We start from the raw sequence: 12,809 nt of genomic DNA on the forward strand, positions 1-12,809 counted from the left end.
TAGTCGGCCGTGATCCGACCTTTGGTCTCGATCCGTTTCAAGCTGAGAAGTAGGTTTTGATGTATTTGGTGAAAGGGGCTGGATCATATCAAAGCGTAGTATTTCCTCCGTTCTACGAGAAGTGGATTGGGACCTCTTCCTTGCGCAGTTTAGTGAGGGATGAGTCCAGGTGAATCACACCGAGCAGCTTGCCGAACTTGACGACGTACACCAGCGTCCAGCTGGAGATGGCAGCCAATTTGTGTACGCGGTACAAGTTGACGTGTTCTCCAACCTACATACGACAGGTTATTAGCCTCATGTACAGATACAAGTCGTGCACAGCACTTTAGGGGTCTTCGTACCTGAACAGGGTAACTTTCGACTGGAATGGACGTGAATTCGTATTCGTCGAAAGGAGGGCCCAGCTCCAACTACATGTAGATTGATGAACAAATGCCATTGTGAGACTAGCGAAACCGGCTACAAAAATCAGCGCTGCTTACCATGCTCGAAGTAGATGAAGCATCCTTGGGCTGAAAGTTCAGGAGCGATAAGTCTTCGACCGCCGCGGATTTCTTCTTGTCGATGTCAAGAACTTGGGAAATTAGCTCTTGAATGCGATCCGTCACCTTTGGATTTTTTGCGTCTGCGATCTGCATGTGTGTGACGAACAATTATCGTGTAAGCTATCACATTTTGCCCTTCATCAAAAGTAAATAACGAAGTAGAACGAACCCCGCTTCGGTGAATGGCAAGGAATCTCGCAATGCCCACTTCCAGATCATGACGCCGAAGACATCCCTGGGGAATCACGACGCCAGTGAACATCGTCAGTAGGTCATACTTCCAAGTACAGTGCCAAAGCCTTCAAGATTCTACTGTTCACCAGTAAGAGTTTGCTCTCAACATTATCGCAGATTGGGAAGTATTCCTCTTTCTTGTACGTGCTCTTATGTACAGTACCAAACAGTGAGTACTCGCGTTCACTGCAGCACATGTACACATTCCACATAAATATATACGTACCAGGGCCTGGATTGCCTCCTCGTACGTGGTCTCACGAGTGAATATAACGGGTACCGATGCCATATAATCCTTGGCAGCCTTCTGACTAAGTACATGCTCGTTGAAGTCGTAGCAAACCGAGTTCATGCCCGCCCAACTTGCCAGAATGTCGTAGATAGAAGGCGTTATCATTCCACTCACGAAGTACGCCACGATGCAAGCTACCATGACAGGTACCATGTGGCTAAGCTGACCGGTAAGCTCGAAGAAGATGACCGCAGTTGAAACGGTCTGCGTTGCCGACGCTGCAAAGCAGGCTGCTCCGACGACTGCGTATGTTGCTGGCGACTGATTTGGGCTCCACACTTCCATGAGCGTCTCGCCGTAAAATCTCCCGATAGCAGCGCCCATCGTAAACAGCGGTCCAAAGACACCACACGAGAATGGCGCTCCACACGGCAGTACACTCGTGATAAGTTTCAGAATGAAGTAGACAAACAGCGTGGTGTGTTTACTGTCCGTGAATTGAGTCCATTGAGGGAAGCTTAGTTCCTGGTCTCGAAACAACTCGTTCACCATCACCCGGTCGGACATCCACATAATGCCGAACGGGAACGTGATGATCGCAGTAGCTAAGCAAATTGAGACAACGTGAAAAGTGCGTCGTTGTATTGACGGTTTGGTCAAGTTGAGCTTCTCCAAAAGATGAACTTGCACACTTCGAAGCGTTATAGCCATTTTGCAGTACAGACCGGCTCCAACCTGCACGCATTTTGACAGAAGCAGAAGTCAGAGCGCGTATCAGCACAATTGCTCTCGATATTTACTTACACCAGTGATTGCTCCCAGCATCACGAATGCAAACAGTTCTTCGTTCATGTCGAAGCCAGTGAAGTTTGTGCGCTCGAAGAGGACCTCACTTTTCATGAACGTGATGATGTGAAAAACCAAAATGCAGAACGAAGAGCAGATGATGCCTTCCCACAAGCACTTGATTTCGTAGTACTTGGCTGTCACTTCAATTCCAAAGAGAACGCCTCCCAACGGTGAACCAAAGCTCGCTGTCATCCCGCATGCCACAGCTGCCAAAGAAGAAACTTAGAGCGAAGAAACACTTTGTTAGGCTTCTGTAGTCTCACATACCTGCGCGAATGAAGTTGTAGTCTTGTTGCCCGTAGTTCACTCGTTGAAACAGCGGGATCTTCCCCATCAGGTATCCGATCATGGACATGATGTGAGTAAACGGCCCCGCACGACCAACAGATAGACCGGAGCCCGAGGAGAGTACGGTGCCGAGGGACCTCGCAACAAGTGTATGGAAGGACAGAGTGTCCCCTGGATTTTGAAACACGCCTGCAAACAGCCCGCGCATCGTGGGGATGCCAGACCCGTCTGAGGCTGGCGAAATGAAGTACCCGCAGCAGGTTGCGAGCATCCCAAAGCCCACACACCACGTCGTCCAGAGAATGAAGGCACCGAAGGAGTTTTCTCCTACAGCTTCGACCATGTGTCGCCGAAGTGTCAAGAGCGCTCGTACCCACCCGTCAAAAAGAAGTCTACATCGCCAAAGACCAGAACAATGCATTTGCTGGTTAGCGTACAACAACAGATTTATACAATCGGCAGAAGTCAAGTTACCCGTAGACCGCAGCCAGCGAACCCAGTATGATCAGGTACAACCATGTGACGGGGGAGTTGGGTAGCTGCTTGAACAAGCGTAGTGACCGCAAGCACAACCGTCCAACAGCGCTATTCTGCAAGTACCGCTCCCCCCGAGCCAGCTTGCGGAAGTGCTCCACCGAGGTGGCTCGCTGCCAAGTATCTACTCAACATGAAGTTATGATCGATGGATGACACCTCTTAGATACTCGTATTCATGGAGGCTTACCGTAGGTGGCGTGCATCCCGACCTCGATATCACTCCAGCCGAAGCCAATTCGACACACAGAAAGCTAGCAACGTCTCCTCCTTTGGAGAAGCTCGAAGTCGAATGAAGCGACGCCAAGGACGTTTTGCATGGCGGTTGAGATTCAACTAAGCCTTGGGTCGGATTCGAGCCACCCACCTACATTTCATGAGCGCTAGGCACGCCGTAGATAATAAATGGATACCGCTGTTACCACGATACGGAAAGCCAATCTACTGACTGAACTTGGCGTGCTCTGTTGCGATGAGGAAATGACCCAGTTCTCTGCTCACTCCATTGATCTGAGCGACCAAAGCCGTACAGTCTCGTCGTCACTTGCACTTGCGATCACGTTGGCATGGACGGGGTGGCGCGCAACCACGTTCACGACGCTGGAGTGTCCATCCAGCTCGGTCACTAGTTTCCCGCTATCTCGTTGCCACACGTACACTTTACCGTCTGCATACACACGCAAAATGAGCAAACAGGTGAGCACCAGATTTCAATTCAAGTATTCACCATTGCTGAGCTGCATCGTACCTTCGCTTCCAGAAACGACAAGCTCACTGTGAGCACCCACGAAACATGGGCGGAGCACGTATCTCTGCTCGCGGATTCCACGATATTTGGCTATTACTGAGCCTGTCGCGACTTCCACACACATGACTTGCTCTTGCTTCAGAAGATTCATGAGAAGAAACTTCCCGGACGACGATATGCTCAGACAAGATATGAGGTGCTCTGCTTCGAAAAACAGCTCGTCCGACTTGTGGGCGATGTCGTACACACGAATTTCGTAGCCCGAAATCAGCACGAACACCTTGCTCTCGTTCGGGTGCACCACTACGTCCAAAACCCTTCGGCCACTCCATTGGTATACGATGGAGCCTTCATTTGCACTCTACACGAAAGGAACGTAGCATACGTTTAGGCAGCTCAAACAATGGAGTGAAGTTTGACGCGCTCGTACCCACAAAACGAGAGACTTGTCGGCGCTGCCGCTCACGAACTGCCCCGCGCAAGGCAGCCACTGCATCTTTGTCACCACTCCGCCTGGGTGCTGGAAGCGCTTTTCACACAAACCACTCTGCATACCCAGCAACAGGGCGTTATTGCTGCGATCAGGAGCTCAGAGACTCGAATAACAAGCACACAAACCATTCGATCCCAAAGCTGGATGGTGCTGGAGCGGCTCCCACTCGACAGCAGGAACCTGCTGTCCGGGGACCACGCCAGACAGTCCGCTGGGCCCTCCAGGCTCTGCAGGACGTGCAGAGGCTTGGACGCCTGCATTGCCACGAAAAGCACAGCAGCTCAGCACGGCACCGACAAGCACCTCCTCCACGACGCCAACTCGCCGTCACCTGCGACGGCTGTCCGTAGCTCACGGCGTCCTCGTCCAGCGCCACCTGCCACAAGATGACGGACCCGTCGCTCGACGCGGAGGCCAAGATGAGTCCGTCGGGCGAGAAGGCCAGCTCCCACACGTCGTCCTTGTGCTGCGTCAGGACCTCGACGCAGTCGCCGGCCACGCGGCCCGCCAGCATGGGCGGCGCCACCTGCAGGTCCATCTCCGGCCCGTCCTGCACCAGCCTCTGCAGCAGCAGCAGCAGCAACATCAGCAACAGCCTCTCCTCTCCACTATAGAGACAGACAGCCCCCCCACACACACACACACTCACGCGCAGCGCGCCCTCCGGGATGATCTCGTCGGGGCTCACCAGCTGCTCCAGCCGGCGCTGCAGCTCCTCGTCCTGCCAGGGCACGCGCGCGCGCCGCGCCATCTCGTCGGCGTCGCGGCACAGCAGCAGCTCGGCCAGCTGCGCCACCTCCGCCTCGCTGGGGCGGAAGGCCGGCAGGATCTCCTCCTGGAACGTGCGCAGCGCCAGCGGCAGCCGCCGCTGCAGCAGCAGCTCGATGAACTTGCGGCGCAGCAGCAGCAGCGCCGCCTCGCGCGTGGCCTGCGGCGACTTCATGCGCACGCGCTCGCGCTCCTTGTCCTCGTCCTCGTCCTGCGGCGGCCGCGCCACGAGCCGCAGCGCCTCGTCCCAGCGGTGCGCGCGCACGAGCGCCTGCAGCCGCTCCATGCCGGCGGAGCGCAGCTGCACGCCCGCCTCGCGCTCCAGCGCCGCCGCCGCCTCGCGGAAGCCGCAGTCGTACAGCTCGCGCAGCAGCAGGCGCGCCCACTTGCGGCGCCGCTGCGGCGACGAGGCCGCGGCGGAGGCGCCAGGAGACGCGGCGTCGGCCGGCGGCGCCGGGGAGGAGGACGAGGACGAGGAGCGCTTGCGCTTGGCGTCGTCCGGGCCGCGCAGCATGGCCGTCTTCTTCAACTTTGGCAAAAGTTCGGGGTTTTAGATTGTGATTTTGACGTCGGGGATTGTGACTTTTCACTGGAAGATACAGAAGTTCGGTAATCAATTCTCTGGATTTTATCCAGTCCTTAGGCGGATGCCACTCAGGTGGCATTATTCTCCGAGGAGTTTTTGCAACATGCAGTCCTCGTGGACGTGAGGGGTGGTCGCCTCCGTTCATTAAGACAAAGTCGTGCGCCGCACGAAGAGAAGCTCTGAAAATTCGTGACCTACATTTGAAGCAGATGAAGAAACAAAGCCTCGATTTGTTTATTTCTCGTAGTCTACGCAGCGTGGACGCGGTCACAGGCAAGCTCTAGCAAAGCCGTGCGTCGCCCGGAACAGCTCTGGATTTTTAACTTGCGGACCGCACAGCACAACAATAGATATATTCTTGCTGTTGTATAGTACTGCTCTCATCTTTTTTTCTTTAATAACAGGAAATAGGTTGTTTAGTTGTTTCTTCCACCGCACTACTGCCCCAAACATAAAGTAGTCGGAGACTGCATTGCAATCCTAAATGGGAAATTTGCCTTCACTTTTTGCCAGTCACATTCCGAGAGAGCACTGCTTTCAGTAGATAAGACTGGACATGCATATGGATCTGCACAAGGTACTATGTCAATAATACGGACGTGTTAGCTCGCGCGTACCGAACGTTGAACCAAAATTGTCCGGGTTATTTGTCAGATAATTTATTCTACACCCAATCCGTTGCACTTTCGAGACCTAAGTCTCACGTTTTGATCGAGAACTATTGGCATTCCATGAATCTTGAGAAATTGCCCTCAAGTCACCTATGTTGTAAAGTTTCGTGCTACCAAGAAGCAGTCAAGGTCTAATTCAATTCACTCGTGGACCATGACATGCATTCTCTTATTTTTCATTTTATTTTCCGTGGATAATGCCAGGGTGCACTCTAGTTCTCCTCCGTACCTGCAGTTACGGCCGTTTTTTTTTTCTCTTGTAGTGGAAGATGATGTAGTATCTGTTTACAGAGCTACAGCTATAGTTTACCTGACACTCCTAGATTAAAACTCATGTTGCGCACCTTAGTTTACCTACGTTGAACATCGTTACTCCCAAGTTCACCAAATAAAACATCCACAGCCTCAACGATAAAAGCGTTGCTTCCCGTGGCCGCCGGATGTGAGCGTCGTATCACGTATTTTCTATTGGAGTAATGGACCTTGCATAGAAATTAGGACAGAGGAATCACGGGAATGTAGTTCTCAAATTTCCAAGTCAGATCCGAAGAGCCAATCCATGACGTTCCTGCCCTACATCGTCGTTATCCTTGCTGTCGCTGTAGTCTGGCCCAGACTAAAATCGAACATAGATTTTTTTCCACTCACAACAATTAGTCTATCTTCAAAAGGGACAGACTAATTGTGAGTGTCGTCTGATGTTAAGTACCGAAAAAGCCTGCTGGTGGTAAAGAGAACGTGTGTTTATGTAGTTAAGACTGCCGGTTGCAGTGTTTCTAGGGAACCACCAAACGATGACCGCATAGACCTGCTCGCTCTGAGCGGCATCTAGCTTCACTCTCGTCTTCGTCGATTGGTTCTCATTCATCTGTTGTATCGGCCTCCGCCGCCGTTTTGCCAGCGAACTCCATTGTGTATTTCTGTATAATCTCCTGTAAGTGAGGGAGAAGTTGCGTTGCTGACCATGTTCCATCGACATCAAGCGATAGGCCACATCGCATCATAGCTTTGCGTGCTTAATTCATTGAAATGGATGGGCAGGAACCAAACGGCTTCACCAAGACGAGCAGTTCAGACAGACTAATTATGAGTATTTGTGCCCATACTAAATATGAACATCCTGATTTCTGTAGCACATGAATTAGTCTGGCCCCGACTAATTTTGAAGACAGACCAATTTTGAGCCCAGACTCATTATACTGTAGGCACTGTATTAATACTTACTAAGAACAATTACATCAGGTGGACTCGTTTGAACGTTTACCAATGCATGAAGCTAGTTCCAACAACGAAACCACAATATATTCCGAGTACGTTATGTTCAGCTACACCTCACCCATCGGACAGGCATCGTATTCCAGACACTGATCGAATAATACACGGCAAGAAAAGATAGCATTACTACTTAGCAAATTGAGAAGACCACTAATCGGTAATCGACCATTCTTATTCTCCAATGCATGAAGCTGCCTGTTGTACAGTGTTTTGCCTCAATAGCGCAGCTATCACATCTAATAACCTCGCAGACTATATATAATCACCCTGTTTTTCACGAACAGCAAGATTCAGCCAATCACGCCATCGACAGTATGGTTCCGCCAATCAAATTACCACAACCGAGGACATAGGGGAAAACGTCAAAACAAAAAGCGTCACACTCATGTCATTGCGAGCCAAGATCACTTGGTCGGTCGGACCAAGCTTTACCTGGTCTTGGCTACGCCACGTGCAATCTCGCTACGGGATTCGCTGGAAGAGAGCTCACGGCGAGTCGGGTGCGGTCGACTTAGAGGCTGCAGCGCCTGAAGTTGAGCGCTTGCGCGGCATCATTGCGACCTACTCCCACTCGTAGTCGACTAGTAACACCTCTGTCACCCCATTTACTTGAGAAATTGTATACAAAGTACGACTGCGCTATTGAGGCAAAACACTGTAAAAGGTTTCAGCGTCTTTTGCTAGTTTCTAACGTGAACTTGAAGTTTGAGCTATATGGCTGGGAATATGAAGCAGCAGCAACCCCTTGCGTTGCTTAGCTGTACTAACATTGTGCACAAAATACCACTTGCTTAGAGTCTGAAGCGGCGACTAAATTCGTAAACCCTTTATTGAAGCGCCCCTAGTCACCTTACTCACTCACAGACTCGTCCGCTTCGGCCTAGAGCGAAGAAACCGTGCCCTAACGTTTTTGTTGATAGTTCTGGCACTAATAAAGAACAAGAAATTGCGCTGCTTGTTTTTCGTGAAGTCGATCCGGACCGCTACAGGCAGGCCTCTTAAAACGAGGCATAAATACCTACCTACATGATTTGACCTCAAGTAGGCATCCTGGAGAATGCTGGTTAGGTAGCTCGATCAAAATCCAAACTTGGCATCCATGAGGTATACATTGTTCAAGTGAATTGTCTTCGCTACGTGCATTCCTAGCGACGCGTTCTAGATCGAGCAAGCTGCAGCAGCGACTGGTGTTGGCCTTCCATTACATAGTTGGTTAGAGCTGTTCTGCGGGTTCTTGTCTTGCTTCAAGACGCTGAACTCGTTCTCAACTGAGCGAGTACCGGGCGATATCGCCGCCATTCCAGCGACGAGTGCAAACAGCAAACTGTAGATCAGACCACACATCAAGAAACGCAGATCGACCAACCCCGTTTACGCGGCGATGAAAACAAGCGTCGTCCTTGTATCGCTCGATCATATTCTGTCTTTGCTTCCAAGTGTCACGGCATGCTGTCGCTGAAGCCTACGGCGCAGCGCCACTCGCTGGCTGCGGACGATCTCTCGCCGGCGCAACATCCTGAATTCTCCCCGCTTCAACCCCAGGCGGTTCGCATTCAGCAGAATGCAAATCATACCGGAACGTTTATCTTCGCAAAGTTCACAGCAGCCCCAGTAAAATCCCACTTTTAAGAAAAATCTCACCACTCGTGCGTCCACGCACGTCCATCATGGCTCTCGCGCTGAGGCGTCACTCGCGCTTCTTCCTGCCCAAGCTCAAGCTCACGCCGCCGCTGCCTCTGCGCGCCATGTCCAGCTCCTCCTCCGCCGCCGCCGCCAAGCTGCGCGCGTTCCCGCGCAACGAGACGTTCCCGGACGAGTTCCTGCGCCAGGTGCCCAAGACGGACCTGCACTGCCACCTGGACGGCTGCCTGCGCCCGCAGACGCTCATCGACCTGGCCAGCCAGCAGGGCGTGACGCTGCCCACGTACGACGCCGAGCGGCTCAAGCACGAGGTCTTCAAGGAGACGTACGAGTCGCTGGAGGAGTACCTCGTCTGCTTCGCCTACGCGTCCGCCGTGCTGCGCTCCGCCGAGGCGCTGGAGCGCGTGGCCTACGAGCAGGCGTGCGACCAGTTCGCGCTGGGCGTGCGGTACTTCGAGACGCGCTTCGCCCCGCAGCTGAACGCGGTGCCCGGCGAGCTGTCGCTGGAGCAGGTGCTGCTCAGCGTCCACCGCGGCCTGCAGCGCGCCACCGACGAGTTCAACGCGCAGGACGAGGACGTCGAGTCCGGCCTGGCGCCGCGCTTCGGCTACGGCATCATCGTGTGCGCCATGCGCTTCTTCACCGCCGACTTCTCGCCCTACTACAAGCAGTTCTGCGAGGTGCACCGCCACGAGGACCCGCACAGGCTCTACGGCCTGGCGTCCATGGCGCTCATCACGCAGGCCTACGAGACCAAGGTGGAGCACGGCGTGCCCGTCGTGGCGCTCGACATCGCCGGGGCCGAGCGCGGATACCCGGCGCACGACCACGTGGAGGCCTTCGCCTTCGCGCACAAGAAGTTCATGCACAAGACGGTGCACGCGGGCGAAGGCTACGGCCCCGAGAGCATCTTCGAGGCCATCACGGACCTGCACGCCGAGAGAATCGGCCACGGAGTGCACCTGTTCCGCCACGACACGATCGAGAAGCCCGACATGGACGAGCCCCAGCGCAAGGCTTACTGCCACGACCTCGTGCAGTACCTGGGCAACTCGCGCACGTGTCTGGAGGTGTGTCTGTCCAGCAACCTGCAGACTCTGCCGGAAATGGAGCTGGATGCGAGAAACCACCCGCTGCGGGACATGCTCACGAGCAAGCTGGCTGTGAGTCTGTGCACCGACAACTGCACCGTGTCCCACACGGACATGGTGCGCGAGGTGCGCCTGGCTTGCGACGCGTTCCAGCTGACTCCGCACGAGCTGCGGCAGATCCTGCTCACGGGCTTCAAGCGCTCGTTCATGCCTGGTGACTACGCAGACAAGCGTGCCTACACACACCACGTGATCGACTACTACGACCACCTCATCCGCAAGTTCGGCATTGACGACTCGAGCAAGTCGGGTTAAGTCTTATTACTGCCACGCAGCGGGAGCTAAACACTGTACAGCACCACGTGAAAATAAACGTGTTGAACGTATAGCTAGCTGTACTGGGTCACATTTTGCAAACCTATTGCCACTGGCATGTACGATCGGCAGACATCATAATCGTCTTGGAAGTTGGTTTTCGTGATCAGCAGTCCTTCATTCCGCTATTTGTCCTCAGGTTACTACTCTTCGTGCTAGAGTCAACGTCAAATATGCGAAGACGAAGAAAATCGCAGCATTGGCCTTGCCGCCTTAGCTAAACGCGTGGGAGGGTGAAGTGTAGCAAAGAAGCTCGTGGCAAAACTCTGGGACTGGACCAAGACGCTATTTGCCTAACTGTTGGCAAAGGTAAAAATACACATGTTGAACTTAACCTTCTTACTGCTTCGGAGCAACTACCGCTTGGCACGGATCTGCTTCTCCTTTCGTCGGCCTACCGCAGCGGCAGTCTTTTCTTGAATGTCCGAGATCTTACACGGCCGCAGCACGTCATCCTGTTGCGGTTCATCGTTGTCAGAGTCGCCAAAGTCTTCAGCCGTGGGTGGCGTCGGTCGCAGCAGCACACCAGTCGTATTAGAAGCGCCACCTCCTCGAGGTCGGTCACCGTTGCGCGAGTGCCGCGTGTGGCCACCGTCGTGGCCTCCCACATCGACCTTCATGGTCGGATGCTGGGCGCCCAGGGCCGCGGCCGCAGGCGCATTGGTAGCAATATTGTGGATGTCCACGAGCTCTCCTACGCGTTGCTCGATGAGCCCAAGCAATTGGGCCATGGTGATGTCCGTGACACCATGAGCAGACAACTGCGCTGCAAACGCTTCGTCATTAGGACCCTGTAATTTGTGGAACAGTCCCATGGCACCAGCTTTCATCACCTCGGCAGCTTCTGCGGCCTCGCTATGGCGAGCCTCGAGCCGCGCTACCTTTTGTCGCGATTTCTCGATCTGATCCTCTAGCTGCTGCTTCAGTGCACGTCGTCTTGCATCCTCGGCCGATCCCATCGAGCCGTCCCGAGTCTGCTCGTTCACCTGGGCCTCTAGTGCATTATTCTCGACCTCTAGAGCCTCCATCTCGGTGCTCAATTCGTTGATCATGTTGAAAAGAGAGAAATTCTTCTCCTCGGCAGCAACCAACGCAGCAGCTAGTGCGTGGGAATCCCTTTCTCCAGTCTTGCGCTTGATCTTGGCCAGACCATCTTGAGCTATTCGCAGCCGTTCGCTCTGTTTCTGTAGGTCATTGGCTTTCTCATGGAGCAGCCGCTCATTCTTCTGCGTCTCGTCACGCAACTTGATATCGGGTGTCGATAGCAACTTGAAGCCTCCGGGCAGTGACCGACCAGAACCGTTGCTAGGTAGCGGTGAGACCGAGCTCCCTGGTGTGGTGCTATTGATGAAGTGGGGTCGCGAAGGACTCTTGGGCGTGCGTAGTCGGGGAATATCGCGGATCATGGCACGATCTTCGGCAAGTTGTCCAGTTTTTTCGATCCACCCCGACTCAAATTCGTTGCCATCTTCGGCGACCTGGCTGCGAAGCGCTTCGCTTTGTCGATTGGCACGATCTCGAGCATCTCCTGCTGCCTGCGATGCCTGTGCAACTTGAGACGCCTCTGCCTGGGCTTGAGCTGTTTCCCGTTCAAGTTTGTCGAGTACTGCAGCCTGCTGCACCTTTTCACGACGCAGTGCCTGAATCTGCTCGCGAAGCGCCTTGTTCGTGTTGCAGACTTCGTTATAACGCGTGAGCACTTTGTCCAAGCGGTTCTCTAGCGTTCGAATCGGCTTGAGCTCTGTCGTAGCAGCGCAGAGTTGTGCATTCGTGGCGTCACACAATGCCTTCCGCGCTTGAAAATGCTCGACCCGCAGCGTACGCAGCGCTAGATCCAGGTCATGTGATCGACGGCGTTCGCTGTCGAGTCGCTTCGCGTAGGTGTCGCCTTGCTGCATCAACGCCGTGACCCGCTCTCGAAACATCGGACTTTCGAGCCGCGACGGACTCAGCGGGATACTCTGCACGTCTGGAGGAAACACACGCGGCGTACGAGCTCCACCGCTAGCCAAGTGATAGCGGTTGCCGTTCCCACTTGTGCTCCGGGGACTGAACATGTTGGACATGGCGCCTCCCGCCGTGGGCGCGTTGCTCATGATCGACAGCTAACACACCGTCACCTGGACACCGCAAGGTTGGATTGCCCGTGTAGTAGCAGCAGCGCTGTAGCCTAAATGAGGAAGACGTTGAAGTCATATTTGCACGACTATTTTGAGGGGACTTACCTCAGCCGAAATACTCCGTTCGCAGCAATGAATGGAACAGGGGACGGGCCGAGCCCTCAGGAAATGCAAATATAAAATACATTCATGCGCTGTTACAATCTCCGGTTTTGTCTCTTTGCTGCTTGCCCATAGCAGAAATGTATACATGGGCTTCTTGTCTTGATCATTGGAGACCATCTCCAGCGTCTTCGTCGTTTTTTCGCGTGTTTGTGATTTCGTTCTTCTTGGACGCGCATGCTCGCAAAGGTGCC

The 12,809-nt window shown here is 53.7% G+C and overlaps 4 protein-coding genes across 4 annotated transcripts; 1 reads left to right on the forward strand and 3 right to left on the reverse strand.

The window, feature by feature from the left end:
- Nucleotides 1–112: 112 nt before the first annotated feature.
- Nucleotides 113–2,891, reverse strand: IUM83_12017 (chloride channel family; the record flags this gene model as incomplete). The annotated part of the gene is made up of 10 exons (XM_067936614.1): nt 113–274; nt 345–413; nt 486–635; nt 718–783; nt 869–931; nt 1,009–1,749; nt 1,819–2,069; nt 2,131–2,543; nt 2,626–2,809; nt 2,876–2,891. The coding sequence occupies 10 exons, from the start codon at nt 2,889–2,891 to the stop codon at nt 113–115; spliced, it is 2,115 nt and encodes a 704-aa protein (XP_067795099.1).
- A 291-nt stretch (nt 2,892–3,182) lies between these two features.
- On the reverse strand, nt 3,183–5,208 carry IUM83_12018 (WD40 repeat-containing protein; the record flags this gene model as incomplete). Its single annotated transcript, XM_067936615.1, has 6 exons — nt 3,183–3,352; nt 3,434–3,794; nt 3,864–3,980; nt 4,052–4,180; nt 4,258–4,488; nt 4,576–5,208. 6 exons carry the CDS (start codon nt 5,206–5,208, stop codon nt 3,183–3,185), a joined length of 1,641 nt encoding a protein of 546 aa, XP_067794964.1.
- Nucleotides 5,209–8,893: 3,685 nt separating this feature from the next.
- IUM83_12019 (Adenosine deaminase) lies at nt 8,894–10,273 on the forward strand (the record flags this gene model as incomplete). The annotated part of the gene is made up of 1 exon (XM_067936616.1): nt 8,894–10,273. One exon carries the CDS (start codon nt 8,894–8,896, stop codon nt 10,271–10,273), a length of 1,380 nt encoding a protein of 459 aa, XP_067795096.1.
- Nucleotides 10,274–10,689: 416 nt separating this feature from the next.
- IUM83_12020 (Coiled-coil domain-containing protein 63) lies at nt 10,690–12,429 on the reverse strand (the record flags this gene model as incomplete). The annotated part of the gene is made up of 2 exons (XM_067936617.1): nt 10,690–12,074; nt 12,156–12,429. 2 exons carry the CDS (start codon nt 12,427–12,429, stop codon nt 10,690–10,692), a joined length of 1,659 nt encoding a protein of 552 aa, XP_067795029.1.
- Nucleotides 12,430–12,809: the final 380 nt, after the last annotated feature.

Source organism: Phytophthora cinnamomi (genome assembly GCF_018691715.1).
Source record: "Phytophthora cinnamomi strain GKB4 chromosome Unknown Contig22, whole genome shotgun sequence".
NCBI lineage: Eukaryota > Oomycota > Peronosporomycetes > Peronosporales > Peronosporaceae > Phytophthora > Phytophthora cinnamomi.